At 41.5% G+C, this 16,829-nt stretch overlaps 1 protein-coding gene across 1 annotated transcript; it reads right to left on the bottom strand.

The window, feature by feature from the left end:
- Positions 1–302: 302 nt before the first annotated feature.
- Positions 303–15,213, bottom strand: LOC147061431 (uncharacterized). Its single transcript, XM_085922602.1, has 6 exons — positions 15,096–15,213; positions 5,953–6,065; positions 5,808–5,840; positions 5,670–5,720; positions 5,317–5,592; positions 303–5,231 (listed from the first exon to the last, which is right to left on the bottom strand). Exons 2-6 carry the CDS (start codon positions 5,960–5,962, stop codon positions 4,993–4,995), a joined length of 609 nt encoding a protein of 202 aa, XP_085778728.1. The 5' UTR covers positions 5,963–6,065; positions 15,096–15,213; the 3' UTR covers positions 303–4,992.
- Between the last annotated feature and the right edge of the window lie 1,616 nt (positions 15,214–16,829).

The following is a 16,829-nucleotide window of genomic DNA, read 5'->3' as shown; positions in this document are numbered from 1 at the left end:
TAGGGCAAATCTGATTTGCCAGAACATTCACTTGTAATTTATCGCGCGGGTTTTTGAACAAAATCAAATAATTACTGTTTAAACTGATTGTGCGGCTGAATTTCCCCTGGTGGAATACATTCTGCGTCAGCATTATAACGCTTAAATTTTTATGATGTCGATATTGAGTGAATATTCGAACCACTTCTGGATTATCTGAAGCCTGGAAGACGATGTCATCCAAAATCAGCAGATGATGTTGTTGCGGCGGGAACAGCTTCTCGTCATCAAAAGATTCAGGCAGTCCTTTGATAAATGTGATTTCTTTATTCAACCTTTTGAGCTCATTGTACATCGGTTGATATGATGTGTAGACCCACACAATATTATCAGGTTTTTTTCTCAAAACATGTTCAGGATTTTCCAATACATTTTTTACAAAAAAGGTTTTGCCACAACCAGAAGGCCCTGCTACTAAAGATGAAAAAGGAAGTTCTAATCTAGGGTCAAAATCAACCTGATTAAAAGCCATTTCCACACGCATACACACACACACACACACACACACACACACACACACACACACGTATGGATAGAGAGTTGTCAATAACCAAAGGGTTCAGTGGTGCCTCGCTCGAGTAACCTCCTTTTATCACAGACCACACGAAGCCGTTTGGAGAATGACGTGTTTCTGAGATGAAACCCCCTCTTATCACGAACAATGCTGTGTTGGGGGGCGTATAGCACATCTGAGTGGGCACCTGCTGTGTCAATGTAACCCTGAACCAAACCGAGCATGCTATCGAGATTGATGTTTTGACCGCTCTCGTGAGTCTGCGTGATCCCCTTAACCTTCATTACAACGCGACCTGTCTCCCTCGTTCGGTAAGCGTACGTTTTTGGCCCTGCAGAGACAAATTCTTGAATGGTGTCATTCGAGAGCTCATCTGTCAAATCACCCAGATAATCCCCTAGAGGAAGAACACTCTCACCCGGTTTCACAGTGTACACGATGCTGTCGGTGTCTGTGTAAAGCACTCTCCTCTGTAAAACCTCCAAATAGCTATACATTTTCAAACGTGCATAGGCTGTCGTGAAACACGCTGCAGCCACATTTGATGTTTTTGACGCAGGTATCTCTGTGTTTGTGTGGAGACAATACTGTACAATCGAAAGCTTTTCACTAATGAAGTGGAAAAACCTCACATCGTACAGGCCTGAAAACAGAAGTTCAAAAAACTCCTCAGATTTTGTCACAATTTTGGTGTTTGCCATGTTCTCACGCTGCGCGAGCTTACCCCACAAGTCGTTTAGACAGAGTTTTGACACTTGTCTTTTTCCTGGGTTTACAGCAATTTTAGAAGGGTCGAGCTGGATACCCTGGTGAGTTGCGTATTTTTGTCTATCAGCTTGGTTGACCACGTGAGCCGGATAACCTGAAGACTCTTGTTTACCTTTAAGAAATGTGCGCATATAACCCTGAAAAATTGTGTCGCTTGTTCTTGTGTAGTGCCATACTTCTGTAATACTTGCAACCGTGTAGCCAAGGTCAAGTGCCCTAACAAATTCAGGGGTTGTCCAAACACCTGTTAACGATCTTTGATCATCATCATGTCTACATGCTGTTTGTTGATTATTGAGCTCAGCGCATGTACGACACAGTGTGAAGACAAGTTTACCTTTAGCTGTTTTGAAGGGTAAGATCGGCAAATACAAACCACGTGGTGGGTTGACTGTGGCGCTGATGAAGCCGAAATACGATCTGGGGTCTTTAAAACCATCATGGATAATCGTCGGATGCCCGATGGGGTAGATGCCTGTGCTATTTATGTAAGGGTATAATGACGTTACATCAACATACAACACACGCTCGTCAGGTTCTGCTGTGTATCTTAAAACAAACGCGTTTGTTCGACCTCCAAAGAGGGCTTGCCTCGGCTTGAGAGGTGTGGGGAATTTGGCCTTTTTCAGGAATTCCTTCACCTGTATGTTCACCTTTTTCATCTGCAACCACTCGTGCTCCCACATGATTACAAGGTGCACATCCTGTTTAAGCTGTAGTTCCTGAATTTTCCTTTGGGTGCTATCAAACCTCTCCTGAAAGGGGCGTTTTGTTGTCGGGCATATTTTGGTAAGATCGTAGCATTCTGAACAGCCATGGTGATAACAACCAAAATACTCAAACACTACTTTTACACCGTCAATTTCGGTATAACCATCCACAGTGTACTTATCTATCATGACCTCACCACCGTTCAACGCATGTCTGATGTGAATATTCTGGCTATGCATGATCCATAGCAGGTATTGTATAGCATCATGTGAGAAGGCTTTATACTGACGCATATAGTTGTCTGAAGGTGTGATGGCTAGTGTTTGGGGGGTGAGGAAGTTAGCGCGAAAAACATTCATGCACGCCGACGCAATTGTCACAGCTTTGAATGGATCTGTTCCTGTGGCTTCAAAAAACTCACCCCTGAATTTCTCACTCCCCAACATTAACAGGTCAACATCATTCTTACAATAGGCTATCGCCTGCTCAGCAAAATCGAACACACCATTAGCTTCATTGTCGTACCATTCATCAAACTTAGCTCGTTGAGAGGGTGACATCCGATCGACACCGTAGTGTGCACGGTCAGGGTAACACCCTACATAGTTTAGATGTTCTAAAGAGCTGAATTTGTGCGGAAAATACCCCTTTGATTTATCTTCAAACCCGAGGGCCTTAGGCATCGCACTTAAGGGCATGGTCAGAAATGAGAGAGAGTCTATATATCGAGATTTCATGTCTAAATCGACAAATGACAAAACTTTACTCCCTTGCATCAGAATGTCAAGTTTGATACCGAGTTCGAGCATTCTCTTTATCAAGATGTATGAATCAAAACCTCTCGCATTATGCGCGACAAATGTCGTTTGTTTAAACCGGGGGTTTCGAAAAAAACTAAGAAAATCATCAACGCATTCGTCACCAAACCAATGTTTCTCCAATCTATTTGATTTACAGCAGATGAGAAAAGGTTTGTGGAAACCATCTGTATCTACATAGGTTTCAAAATCGTAGTAGACTACATCTTTGCAAGGTGGCTGAGGCTTGATGGGCTGAATGTAACACACATGAGGGTTTAACAGAACACCGTTTTGACTCAAAACCTCGTCACAGACAGTACACCTGTTAACAGGGCAGCGATGTTTAGCACCTGTGCCATCAGCTTTCACATAATATTGCAGACCACATTGGATGCATTTTTTGTATGAGCTGCAGTTGCTCACACGATTCGCCACCCGGGCCTCTTTATGTTTGGCAAAGCATTCCTCATTACGACAAGTTTTGTTACAATCAGGGCAGATGATTCGCTTAAACCGCTTTTGTTTACAAAACGGGTCGAGACAAACATCACAATGCCCTGCACAACGGTGTTGATGCCAATTCTCGTGCCCCTTATAGCAATGTCTGCAAAAGTAAGCGTGACCAACAAACCCCTCTATAGCTTTCACACCATAGAAATGACCCTCGAGTAGTAAGACAAATAAAGTGTCTTCATCTGATGCGGGGTAATGCGTGTCAAAAAAAGTCATCGGACGACAATCCTCTTTTCGATACATTACAATTATTTTCCGTTTGAGGATTTTTTCAAATTTGTGGACATCCCCTAGACTCACAGGTGTCTGGCAATTCAACCCTACACTCTCGTGTAAAAGTCGTGCATGCCTTGTGGCCTGTTTTGCTGTTAGTGTGTTATTTAGCAGATAGGTTAGTGACAAAGCAAAACATAGCTTGTTGTCTTTGTTACGGGGTATGTGTAAATGCCGTTTTTTCAACTTCAAAATTTCTCTGTTGGTACTGTTTACCAGCCTGCGCCGCATTCCACCACCACCTTGTAACGGTGTGACTATTTGCACAACAAGCTCTAAGCTGTCGTCGGCAAGAAGCTCTGTGTTTGATTGAGCTAGACGTTCGAGCATGTCTGTTACATTATCTCTGATAGAGTTTATGTCACTCTTTTGCCTGTAGATATGCGCTCTCTCATTACCACCCACTAACTCAACCTGAATCACATCACCTTGTTGTGCCAGCCTATCCACCTCACGCATGACATCATCGATCTTATCCTCAATCTGGAGGTATAAGGTTGCAAAATCATTGATGTTCGTTTGTGATGGTATATTTAGCTGGTTCCTTACCTCCACATTATTGAAATGCGGTCTGCTAACTACAACAGAACCACCTTGTTGGGAATTGACATTATTCGCAAACATATCTGTGTGTGTGTTTTCATCATTAGCATCATTAGCATCAATCTGATGCTCGTTTATTACAGAACAGTTGCTAGGTTGGTGAGGCCTGTGTTGAAATGTTGATGTGTCGGCATCGATAACATCTATTTGATGATCAATTATTACAGAACAGTTGCTAGGTTGGTGAGGCATGTGTTGAAATGTTGGTGTGTCGACTTCGATAGCAGATGGAAGAGGGTCAACAGGATTAACGGGCAACTGGTCAACCATAGGCTGTGTATTTAGATTTCTGATCATAGTTAGCAGGTGTATAGGAATGTCAGGACTGATACGGCCGTTGTTATCATTAGCATGGTTGTTTAATTCCTCTATAATTTCTACCAATTGTGGCGGGATCTGTGTAGGACTCTGTCTACCTTCGTTCAAACTTTGATTGTTCAAATCATCTACGGCAGTTTGTAAATGTGTAAGCAAATCGGGGGTTAGGGGGCTCTCACCCCCCGACACAGCAGCATTCATATTGTTGAGAACCAAGAGCAGATCTGACACATGACCGTCAGACGCATCAGCCGATAGCAAATCAATATCATTGTTAACGCTAAGCAAATCTAACTCAGATGCGTTACTTCTTTGGTTTGTACCCGTTTCAGAACATGGTTGCAAATCTATTTCATTCATGCTTGTTAGGAAATCTGACTCTGTTGACGACAGGTTACAACGCTCCATTATATTTCTTTAAAAAAACACAACAGAAATAGTACAAACAGTGATCTAAGTTGATTCAGCCAATTTCGTCAGGATTCGTATAACCCTAAAAGACTCTTGGAGTCGACTTTTGTAAATGCAGTTACCACCACACTCTTGTCTTCTATTGTTATGGTGATGACCCTCGCGTGCCGACTCTCGCGCGCTGTTGGTCTGACGGCTCGCGTTGTAGATGGCGGCCCAGCGGCTCCTCCTCCTCCTCCTCCTTTCCTTTTGAAACCCACGACTCGTGAAACGGCGTTTGGCTGGAGGGTAGATATTTAAAATCAGTAAAACAGCTATAATAGCAAAAAATAGTTAGTCGAATGATAACATATAAAAAAAGTATACCTTTAACTTTGTTTGTCGATTCGTGAGGGTGGTTCACACCTTCGTATGCACTTAAAGCATCCGCCAATTCTGTGTCAGTCAACGCTTCCGGCTCCACCTTCTGCCGCTCTGCACAAGGTCCAATGCTAGCACGTGACACTGGTGCGCTTGACTCCTGCGGCTCAGGTATTTTGAAACACCGTTGAGAGATGTCTGCTAATGCCTGCGCTGTTTTTGAATCAGCTTCTGTCGACAGCCCGTTTTTTCTGATATCCTCTTCAGCGGCGGCTATGAGGTCTGGTACATACATAAAATAAATCTTAAACCAGTAGCATTTATATTAACAACCCTAGATGAATACCACATTCACTCACCGTAGTCTGATTGTGTAAGAAAAACCCCGCTAAGATCATCGTTGAATGGGGCTGTAGGTGAATGAAAAAAAGTATTATAAAGTAGAAAAAATAAGAGTAATATATTCATGTAAATAAACTCATAAATCATTTACTTACGAGGATCATGAACATCAGCATTAACGATGATATCTATGACACAATACATAAACATTACACCATGTTTTTACAAATAACCTTAGTGCCTGATAATAAGCTTAATGTAATCGCCATTTATGTAATGTAAAAAACTAGCAACACTCACCTTTAACCATCTCGGTACAGTATTCAGCACTCTCCGACTCAGCTGCTCAGAGCTTCTACGCCGGTCTGCTCTCTCAAATGATTGATGGTTGTTTGCCCCAAACTAACTTCAAACTTGGCGGGCGGAAAAGAGCACACCCCCCGGGGTCATGTGATGTGAAAACACTCTGCTAAAGCTAATGATTGGTGGAGGGGCTTGTCTTCATCAGCCCTTCAAACTTAGCTGGGGGAAATGTCACACCTCCGAGGTTATGTGATGCAAAAACACTCTGGTAAAACGGAGACGGCTCGTCTTCATCCACCTTCATCCATTTACACATCATATGTGATGCGAACTGGTAAAATGAAGACAGTTTGTCTTCATCCGCTTTCATCAATTTACACATTGACTGGTGATACCCCCCAATACATGCACCATCAGGCCATCAAACACATTAGCATGTTTAGCATGCACACCTGCGTAATATTAACCATGACCAATATGGCGATAGATAAAATAGCTAAAATAGCTTGGTAAAGTAAAAAATACATGTCCAGACATGCCGCCGGCCGCAATAACCAATAGGGGCATCTCCCCCCGCGACAACCAGGAAGACGCCATCTTGGCCAGCCAAGATGGCGCCTTTCTGTCTGACGCACGAGATGACGCCTCTCTGTCTGACACCAGGATAGAACACCTGACCGGATGGGACGAGCATCACCATGTAACACCTGACACAGGATGAGACACCTGACCGGATGTGACACCTGACACAGGATGAGACACCTGACACAGGATGTGACACCTGACACAGGATGAGACACCTGACACAGGATGTGACACCTGACACAGGATGAGACACCTGACACAGGATGTGACACCTGACCGGATGTGACACCTGACACAGGATGTGACACCTGACACAGGATGTGACACCTGACCGGATGTCACGCAAGTTAGCATAAACACCTGCTACATTTGCATAACAATAGACATCAAAGCGAGCCACATTGTCTTTCTCTCTCTCCCCCAACAGCCTTTTTTTTCATAACACTTTAACCAGAGTGACGGGAGAGCGGCATTTCAGAAAACGTGCTTATCTCGGCGAGAAAAAGCGATTTCGGCAATAAAATTTAAAACGCGTGTAAAACATAAACCAAACGATGAAATTGGTTATTTCTTCATGTATAATGATCAGCTCGATACTCCCTAGCCCCCAACAGCCTTTTTTTTTTCATAACACTTTAACCAGAGTGACGGGAGAGCGGCATTTCAGAAAACGTGCTTATCTCAGCGAGAAAAAGCGATTTCGGCAATAAAATTTAAAACGCGTGTAAAACATAAACCAAACGATGAAATTGGTTATTTCTTCATGTATAATGATCAACTCGATACTCCCTAGCCCCCAACAGCCTTTTTTTTCATAACACTTTAACCAGAGTGACGGGAGAGCGGCTTTTCAGAAAACGTGCTTATCTCGGCGAGAAAAAGCGATTTCGGCAATAAAATTTAAAACGCGTGTAAAACATAAACCAAACGATCAAATTGGTTATTTCTTCATGTATAATGATCAACTCGATACTCCCTAGCCCCCAACAGCCTTTTTTTTCATAACACTCTGACCAGAGTGACGGGAGAGCGGCATTTCAGAAAACGTGCTTATCTCGGCGAGAAAAAGCGATTTCGGCAATAAAATTTAAAACGCGTGTAAAACATAAACCAAACGATGAAATTGGTTATTTCTTCATGTATAATGATCAACTCGATACTCCCTAGCCCCAACAGCCTTTTTTTTCATAACACTTTAACCAGAGTGACGGGAGAGCGGCATTTCAGAAAACGTGCTTATCTCGGCGAGAAAAAGCGATTTCGGCAATAAAATTTAAAACGCGTGTAAAACATAAACCAAACGATGCAATTGGTTATTTCTTCATGTATAATGATCAACTCGATACTCCATAGCCCCCAACAGCCTTTTTTTTCATAACACTTTAACCAGAGTGACGGGAGAGCGGCATTTCAGAAAACGTGCTTATCTCGGCGAGAAAAAGCGATTTCGGCAATAAAATTTAAAACGCGTGTAAAACATAAACCAAACGATTAAATTGGTTATTTCTTCATGTATAATGATCAACTCGATACTCCCTAGCCCCCAACAGCCTTTTTTTTCATAACACTTTAACCAGAGTGACGGGAGAGCGGCATTTCAGAAAACGTGCTTATCTCGGCGAGAAAAAGCGATTTCGGCAATAAAATTTAAAACGCGTGTAAAACACAAACCAAACGATGAAATTGGTTATTTCTTCATGTATAATGATCAACTCGATACTCCCTAGCCCCCAACAGCCTTTTTTTTAATAACACTTTAACCAGAGTGACAGGTGAGCGGCATTTCAGAAAACGTGCTTATCTCGGCGAGAAAAAGCGATTTCGGCAATAAAATTTAAAACGCGTGTAAAACATAAACCAAACGATGAAATTGGTTATTTCTTCATGTATAATGATCAACTCGATACTCCCTAGCCCCCAACAGCCTTTTTTTTCATAACACTTTAACCAGAGTGACGGGAGAGCGGCATTTCAGAAAACGTGCTTATCTCGGCGAGAAAAAGCGATTTCGGCAATAAAATTTAAAACGCGTGTAAAACATAAACCAAACGATGAAATTGGTTATTTCTTCATGTATAATGATCAACTCGATACTCCCTAGCCCCCAACAGCCTTTTTTTTCATAACACTTTAACCAGAGTGACGGGAGAGCGGCTTTTCAGAAAACGTGCTTATCTCGGCGAGAAAAAGCGATTTCGGCAATAAAATTTAAAACGCGTGTAAAACATAAACCAAACAATCAAATTGATTATTTCTTCATGTATAATGATCAACTCGATACTCCCTAGCCCCCAACAGCCTTTTTTTTCATAACACTTTAACCAGAGTGACGGGAGAGCGGCATTTCAGAAAACGTGCTTATCTCGGCGAGAAAAAGCGATTTCGGCAATAAAAATTAAAACGCGTGTAAAACATAAATCAAACGTTGAAAGTGGTTATTTCTTCATGTATAATGATCAACTTGATACTCCCTAGCCCCCAACAGCCTTTTTTTTCATAACATTTTAACCAGAGTGACGGGAGAGCGGCATTTCAGAAAATGTGCTTATCTCGGCGAGAAAAAGGGATTTCGGCAATAAAATTTAAAACGCGTGTAAAACATAAACCAAACGATGAAATTGGTTATTTCTTCATGTATAATGATCAACTCGATACTCCCTAGCCCCCAACAGCCTTTTTTTTCATAACACTTTAACCAGAGTGACGGGAGAGCGACATTTCAGAAAACGTGCTTATCTCGGCGAGAAAAAGCGATTTCGGCAATAAAAATTAAAACGCGTGTAAAACATAAACCAAACGTTGAAAGTGGTTATTTCTTCATGTATAATGATCAACTTGATACTCCCTAGCCCCCAACAGCCCTTTTTGTTATAACAAATTAACTAGAGTGACGGGAGAGCGACATTTCAGAAAACGTGCTTATCTCGGCGAGAAAAAGCGATTTCGGCAATAAAAATTAAAACGCGTGTAAAACATAAACCAAACGTTGAAAGTGGTTATTTCTTCATGTTTAATGATCAACTTGATACTCCCTAGCCTCCAACAGCCCTTTTTATTATAACAAATTAACCAGAGTGACGGGAGAGCGACATTTCAGAAAACGTGCTTATCTCGGCGAGAAAAAGCGATTTCGGCAATAAAAATTAAAACGCGTGTAAAACATAAACCAAACGTTGAAAGTGGTTATTTCTTCATGTATAATGATCAACTTGATACTCCCTAGCCCCCAACAGCCCTTTTTATTATAACAAATTAACCAGAGTGACGGGAGAGCGACATTTCAGAAAACGTGCTTATCTCGGCGAGAAAAAGCAATTTCGGCAATAAAAATTAAAAAGCGCGTAAAACATAAACCAAACGTTGAAAGTGGTTATTTCTTCATGTATAATGATCAACTTGATACTCCCTAGCCCCCAACAGCCCTTTTTATTATAACAAATTAACCAGAGTGACGGGAGAGCGACATTTCAGAAAACCTGCTTATCTCGGCGAGAAAAAGCGATTTCGGAAATAAAAATTAAAACACGCGTAAAACATAAACCAAACGTTGAAAGTAGTTATTTCTTCATGTATAATGATCAACTTGATACTCCCTAGCCTCCAACAGCCCTTTTTATTATAACAAATTAACCAGAGTGACGGGAGAGCGACATTTCAGAAAACGTGCTTATCTCGGCTAGAAAAAGCGATTTCGGCAATAAAAATTAAAACGCGTGTAAAACATAAACCAAACGTTGAAAGTGGTTATTTCTTCATGTATAATGATCAACTTGATACTCCCTAGCCTCCAACAGCCCTTTTTGTTATGACAAATTAACTAGAGTGACGGGAGAGCGACATTTCAGAAAACGTGCTTATCTCGGTGAGAAAAAGCGATTTCGGCAATAAAAATTAAAACGCGTGTAAAACATAAACCAAATGTTGAAAGTGGTTATTTCTTCATGTATAATGATCAACTTGATACTCCCTAGCCTCCAACAGCCCTTTTTATTATAACAAATTAACCAGAGTGACGGGAGAGCGACATTTCAGAAAACGTGCTTATCTCGGCGAGAAAAAGCGATTTCGGCAATAAAAATTAAAACACGTGTAAAACATAAACCAAACGTTGAAAGTGGTTATTTCTTCATTTATAATGATCAACTTGATACTCCCTAGCCCCCAACAGCCCTTTTTGTTGTAACAAATTAACTAGAGTGACGGGAGAGCAACTTTCAACCTTTGGTTTAATTTGTTATAACAAAAAGGGCTGTTGGGGGCTAGGGAGTATCAAGTTGATCATTATACATGAAGAAATAACTACTTTCAACGTTTGGTTTATGTTTTACACGTGTTTTAATTTTTATTGCCGAAATCGCTTTTTCTCGCCGAGATAAGCACGTTTTCTGAAATGTCGCTCTCCCGTCACTCTAGTTAAATTGTTATAACAAAAGGGGGTGTTGGGGGCTAGGGAGTATCAAGTTGATCATTATACATGAAGAAATAACCACTTTCAACGTTTGGTTTATGTTTTACACGCGTTTTAATTTTTATTGCCGAAAACGCTTTTTCTCGCGAGATAAGCACGTTTTCTGAAATGTCGCTCTCCCGTCACTCTGGTTAATTTGTTATAACAAAAAGGGCTGTTGGGGGCTAGGGAGTATCAAGTTGATCATTATACATGAAGAAATAACCACTTTCAACGTTTGGTTTATGTTTTACACGCGTTTTAATTTTTATTGCCGAAATCGCTTTTTCTCGCCGAGATAAGCACGTTTTCTGAAATGTCGCTCTCCCGTCACTCTGGTTAATTTGTTATAATAAAAAGGGCTGTTGGAGGCTAGGGAGTATCAAGTTGATCATTATACATGAAGAAATAACCACTTTCAACGTTTGGTTTATGTTTTACACGCGTTTTAATTTTTATTGCCGAAATCGCTTTTTCTCGCCGAGATAAGCACGTTTTCTGAAATGTCGCTCTCCCGTCACTCTAGTTAAATTGTTATAACAAAAGGGGGTGTTGGGAGCTAGGGAGTATCAAGTTGATCATTATACATGAAGAAATAACCACTTTCAACGTTTGGTTTATGTTTTACACGCGTTTTAATTTTTATTGCCGAAAACGCTTTTTCTCGCGAGATAAGCACGTTTTCTGAAATGTCGCTCTCCCGTCACTCTGGTTAATTTGTTATAACAAAAAGGGCTGTTGGGGGCTAGGGAGTATCAAGTTGATCATTATACATGAAGAAATAACCACTTTCAACGTTTGGTTTATGTTTTACACGCGTTTTGATTTTTATTGCCGAAATCGCTTTTTCTCGCCGAGATAAGCACGTTTTCTGAAATGTCGCTCTCCCATCACTCTGGTTAATTTGTTATAATAAAAAGGGCTGTTGGAGGCTAGGGAGTATCAAGTTGATCATTATACATGAAGAAATAACCACTTTCAACGTTTGGTTTATGTTTTACGCGCGTTTTAATTTTTATTGCTGAAATCGCTTTTTCTCGCCGAGATAAGCACGTTTTCTGAAATGTCGCTCTCCCGTCACTCTGGTTAATTTGTTATAATAAAAAGGGCTGTTGGGGGCTAGGGAGTGTCAAGTTGATCATTATGCATGAAGAAATAACCACTTTCAACGTTTGGTTTATGTTTTACACGCGTTTTAATTTTTATTGGCGAAATCGCTTTTTCTCGCCGACATAAGCACGTTTTCTGAAATGTCGCTCTCCCGTCACTCTGGTTAATTTGTTATAATGAAAAGGGCTGTTGGAGGCTAGGGAGTATCAAGTTGATCATTATACATGAAGAAATAACCACTTTCAACGTTTGGTTTATGTTTTACACGCGTTTTAATTTTTATTGCCAAAATCGCTTTTTCTCGCCGAGATAAGCACGTTTTCTGAAATGTCGCTCTCCCGTCACTCTGGTTAATTTGTTATAATAAAAAGGGCTGTTGGAGGCTAGGGAGTATCAAGTTGATCATTATACATGAAGAAATAACCACTTTCACCGTTTGGTTTGTGTTTTACACGCGTTTTAATTTTTATTGCCGAAATCGCTTTTTCTCGCCGAGATAAGCACGTTTTCTGAAATGTCGCTCTCCCGTCACTCTAGTTAATTTGTTATAACAAAAAGGGCTGTTGAGGGCTAGGGAGTATCAAGTTGATTATTATACATGAAGAAATAACCACTTTCAACGTTTGGTTTATGTTTTACACGCGTTTTAACTTTAATTGCCGAAATCGCTTTTTCTCGCCGAGATAAGCACGTTTTCTGAAATGTCGCTCTCCCGTCACTCTAGTTAATTTGTTGTAACAGAAAGGGCTGTTGGGGGCTAGGGAGTATCTAGTTGATCATTATACATGAAAAAATAACCACTTTCAACGTTTGGTTTATGTTTTACACGCGTTTTAATTTTTAATGCCGAAATCGCTTTTTCTCGCCGAGATAAGCACGTTTTCTGAAATTTCGCTCTCCTGTCACTCTAGTTAATTTGTTATAACAAAAAGGGCTGTTGGGGGCTAGGGAGTATCAAGTTGATCATTATACATGAAGAAATAACCACTTTTAACGTTTGGTTTATGTTTTACACGCGTTTTAATTTTTATTGCCGAAATCGCTTTTTCTCGCCGAGATAAGCACGTTTTCTGAAATGTCGCTCTCCCGTCACTCTAGTTAATTTGTTATAACAAAAAGGGCTCTTGGGGGCTAGGGAATATCAAGTTGATCATTATACATGAAGAAATAACCACATTCAACGTTTGGTTTATGTTTTACACGCGTTTTAATTTTTATTGCCGAAATCGCTTTTTCTCGCTGAGATAAGCACGTTTTCTGAAATATCGCTCTCCCGTCACTCTAGTTAATTTGTTACAACAAAAAGGGCTGTTGGGGGCTAGGGAGTATCAAGTTGATCATTATACATGAAGAAATAACCACTTTCAACGTTTGGTTTATGTTTTACGCGCGTTTTAATTTTTATTGCCTAAATCGCTTTTTCTCGCCGAGATAAACACGTTTTCTGAAATGTTGCTCTCCCGTCACTCTAGTTAATTTGTTATAACAAAAAGGGCTGTTGGGGGCTAGGGAGTATCAAGTTGATCATTATAGATGAAGAAATAACCACTTTCAACGTTTGGTTTATGTTTTACACGCGTTTTAATTTTTATTTCCGAAATCGGTTTTTCTCACCGAGATAAGCACGTTTTCTGAAATGCCGCTCTCCCGTCACTCTGGTTAATTTGTTATAATAAAAAGGGCTGTTGGGGGCTAGGGAGTATCAAGTTGATCATTATACATGAAGAAATAACCACTTTCAACGTTTGGTTTATGTTTTACACGCCTTTTAATTTTTATTGCCGAAATCGCTTTTTCTCGCAGAGATAAGCACGTTTTCTGAAATGTCGCTCTCCCGTCACTCTGATTAATTTGTTATAACAAAAAGGGCTGTTGGGGGCTAGGGAGTATCGAGTTGATCATTATACATGAAGAAATAACCACTTTCAACGTTTGGTTTATGTTTTACACGCGTTTTAATTTTTATTGCCGAAATCGCTTTATCTCGGCGAGATAAGCACGTTCTCTGAAATGTTGCTCTCCCGTCACTCTGGTTAATTTGGCATAATAAAAAGTGCAGTTGGGGGCTTGAGACTACAAGCGTTCCAGCGGCGCAAGACGCATGGCCTCCCCCCGACCCAGTTCCAACGGCGCGGATGCTGCGGTCGCCACCATTTCCGGCGGCGCGGATCCATCGGCCGTCACTCAGTCGGCCTTCGGCTGCCTGTGACGTGCAGCAGCCTCCCCATTCCCTGCCGCCCCTTGTTAGACGGTTTTGGATTTTTTTCTTTTTTGGGATGTCGGGAGCTGTCCTTTAGGAGGGGGGGGGGGGGTACTGTCAAGATCTGTCACAGATCGTTTCCTTGTTTTAATGTCGTCATAATTTCGGTTTGCGTGTCTGTGTGCTTGCCCGTCCCCTCCTGTTCCCTGATCAGTGTGATCACCCTCACCTGCCTCTCGTTAGCTGTCTTGTATTTAAGTCCTGTGTGCCCCTTACTCCCCTGTCGGATTGCTTGCGTCTCATGTCTTCTCGGTTCTTGTTTTTGTAGTTGCTTGTCTGTTCTCGTCTTTCTGTTCAGTTATTCTCGTCCTTTATCGAGCATCTACAGTCTGTCTTTTGAGTTCGTTTCATAAACCCTGGGTCCAAGCTGCATTTGGTCGCCCTCGGAGCTCCGTTCACTTCATGACAGATTGTCCGTTGCAGTCTGTGTGTGTATATACTGCTCTAAATAAATAAATAAATAAATAAATAAATAAAAATATATATATATATATATATATATATATATATATATATATATATATATAGAGAGAGAGAGAGAGAGAGAGAGAGAGAGAGAGAGAGAGAGAGAGAGAGAGAGAGAGAGAGAGAGAGAGAGAGACACACACACACACAACAGCAGGGCAAGATTTGACCGTTTTTAGCACGTAGCGTTAGCATAGCACATAGCGTTAGCATGATAGCTAATAGCATTTAAATACATGTAAATGAAAACGATCTTTTTAAATGATTAATTACCTTCTTTTTCAACATTAAACCCAATTTAATCTCACAATTAATCAATTTAAAAAAGTCCTCACGACTTTGCTTCTGTACATCCCTCACGGTCAGAAATTAGTTTGTTGAAACTCTTTGAACAGATAGAAACCAGGCAGGACGTAACTGACAACAAAGCAGGAAGCGGTAGGTAGGTTACACGAAATTATATCAAAATAAAAGCCTTTACATACTGCCTTTATGATGGGAAATATCAAAATAAAAGCATCTACATACTGCCTTTATGGTGACACACTCCCGCGCGTCACCACTGTTAAGTCACTACACGTGACTACACATGACATTAAACTTAACTGAGAACTACGATTGAAACATCACTCCTTACGAAGGAGTAAAACAGTTTCGGTCACTGGTCTTAGGTAAGTCTTTGCTCGTTCTTGGTTTGCTGTCTTTAATTTCACTTTACGGACTCGTCCGTCTGCTCCTGGAATAGCCTTTGTGACCACTGCCAAAGGCCAGTTGTTGCGGGCAGCTTGGTTGTCTTTAAGGAGGACGATGTCACTCTTCTTGCAGGGTGTGGTAGGACTCTGTCCATTTCTTGCGGCTTTGTAATGTTGACAGGTACACCTGTCTCCAACAGTTCCAGAACAAGTTGGATGAGGCTTGTACTTGTCTGCACTGCTTCGTGAGAAGGTCTCTGTCTGCGAAGTCTCCTGGAGGTGGTGGGACGCTGACTTTTTGTGTTAACAGTATTGATGGTGTGAGGATGAACTACGGGTCTTGCATTCAGAATTGCTGTCACTTCCGCCATTAGTGTACACAAAACTTCGTGAATTAGACGAGTGCTGTGATCACGGAGCATTGAATCAATGTCTAAAGCATGAGGTGGGTTAAACACCCAGGAGCATCCTTTTTCGTGCAGGTTCCGCTGCACCGTGCTGTTTGATTGATGTGCACTCAGCCAAAGTGTTTTGCAGGCTCCAATGAAATTTGTGCCGCAGTCTGACCTCAGTTGTTTGGCTGGTCCTCTAGTGGCAAAGAAACGCCTCAACGCGTTTATGCAACTTCAGGTGTCCAGTGAGGTAATCACCTCGATCTGAACTGGTCTGGAGCTCATGCAGCAGAATAGTATGGCCCAGCACTTGCTCTTAGGTTGCGTCCCTCTGGTGCGTCTGGTGGAGACGTGGCAGGGTCTGAAGACATCCAGGCCCACATACGTGAAGGGAGGGCAGGTTGTAAGGCGCTCTGCAGGCAAATCTGCCATTTGTTGTACCTGCATTCATCCTCTAAGTCTGCGACAGATGACACACTTGTGGATAGTTGAGTTAATGAGTCGCTTGCCTCCGAGGATCCAGAGCCCAGCAACTTGTATTGCGCCTTCTGTTAAATGATGGCCCTGATGCTTTACTTGGGCATTATGGTATCTGGTGAGAAGCAAGGACACGTGGTGTTGCTTTGGGAGAATTACAGCATTCTTTTGTTCAATGGCCACATACGGATTCTTCAGTCTGCCTCCAAGGCAGAGGAGGTCATCCTGTAAGACTGGGTTGAGAGAGCATAGGTAGCTGTATAGCGGAACTTGCTTTCCTCTCTCCAGAGCTTCAAACTCCTTCACAAAGGTATTCTTCTGAACAGCTTTGATGATGACCTTTCTTGTTTGGGAAAGCTCATTGACTGTAATGCCATACCTTACACTTGGCTGTCGGAGTCTCGAATGATCTTACTTTAAGAATCAGGAGTGCGATGGCTCATTGG

Source organism: Syngnathus leptorhynchus, chromosome 1 (genome assembly GCF_054491065.1).
Source record: "Syngnathus leptorhynchus isolate UIUO chromosome 1, UIUO_Slep, whole genome shotgun sequence".
Classification (NCBI taxonomy): Eukaryota; Metazoa; Chordata; class Actinopteri; order Syngnathiformes; family Syngnathidae; genus Syngnathus; species Syngnathus leptorhynchus.
Note: the sequence above shows the minus strand (reverse complement) of the source record. Positions and strands in the feature narration are given on the sequence as shown.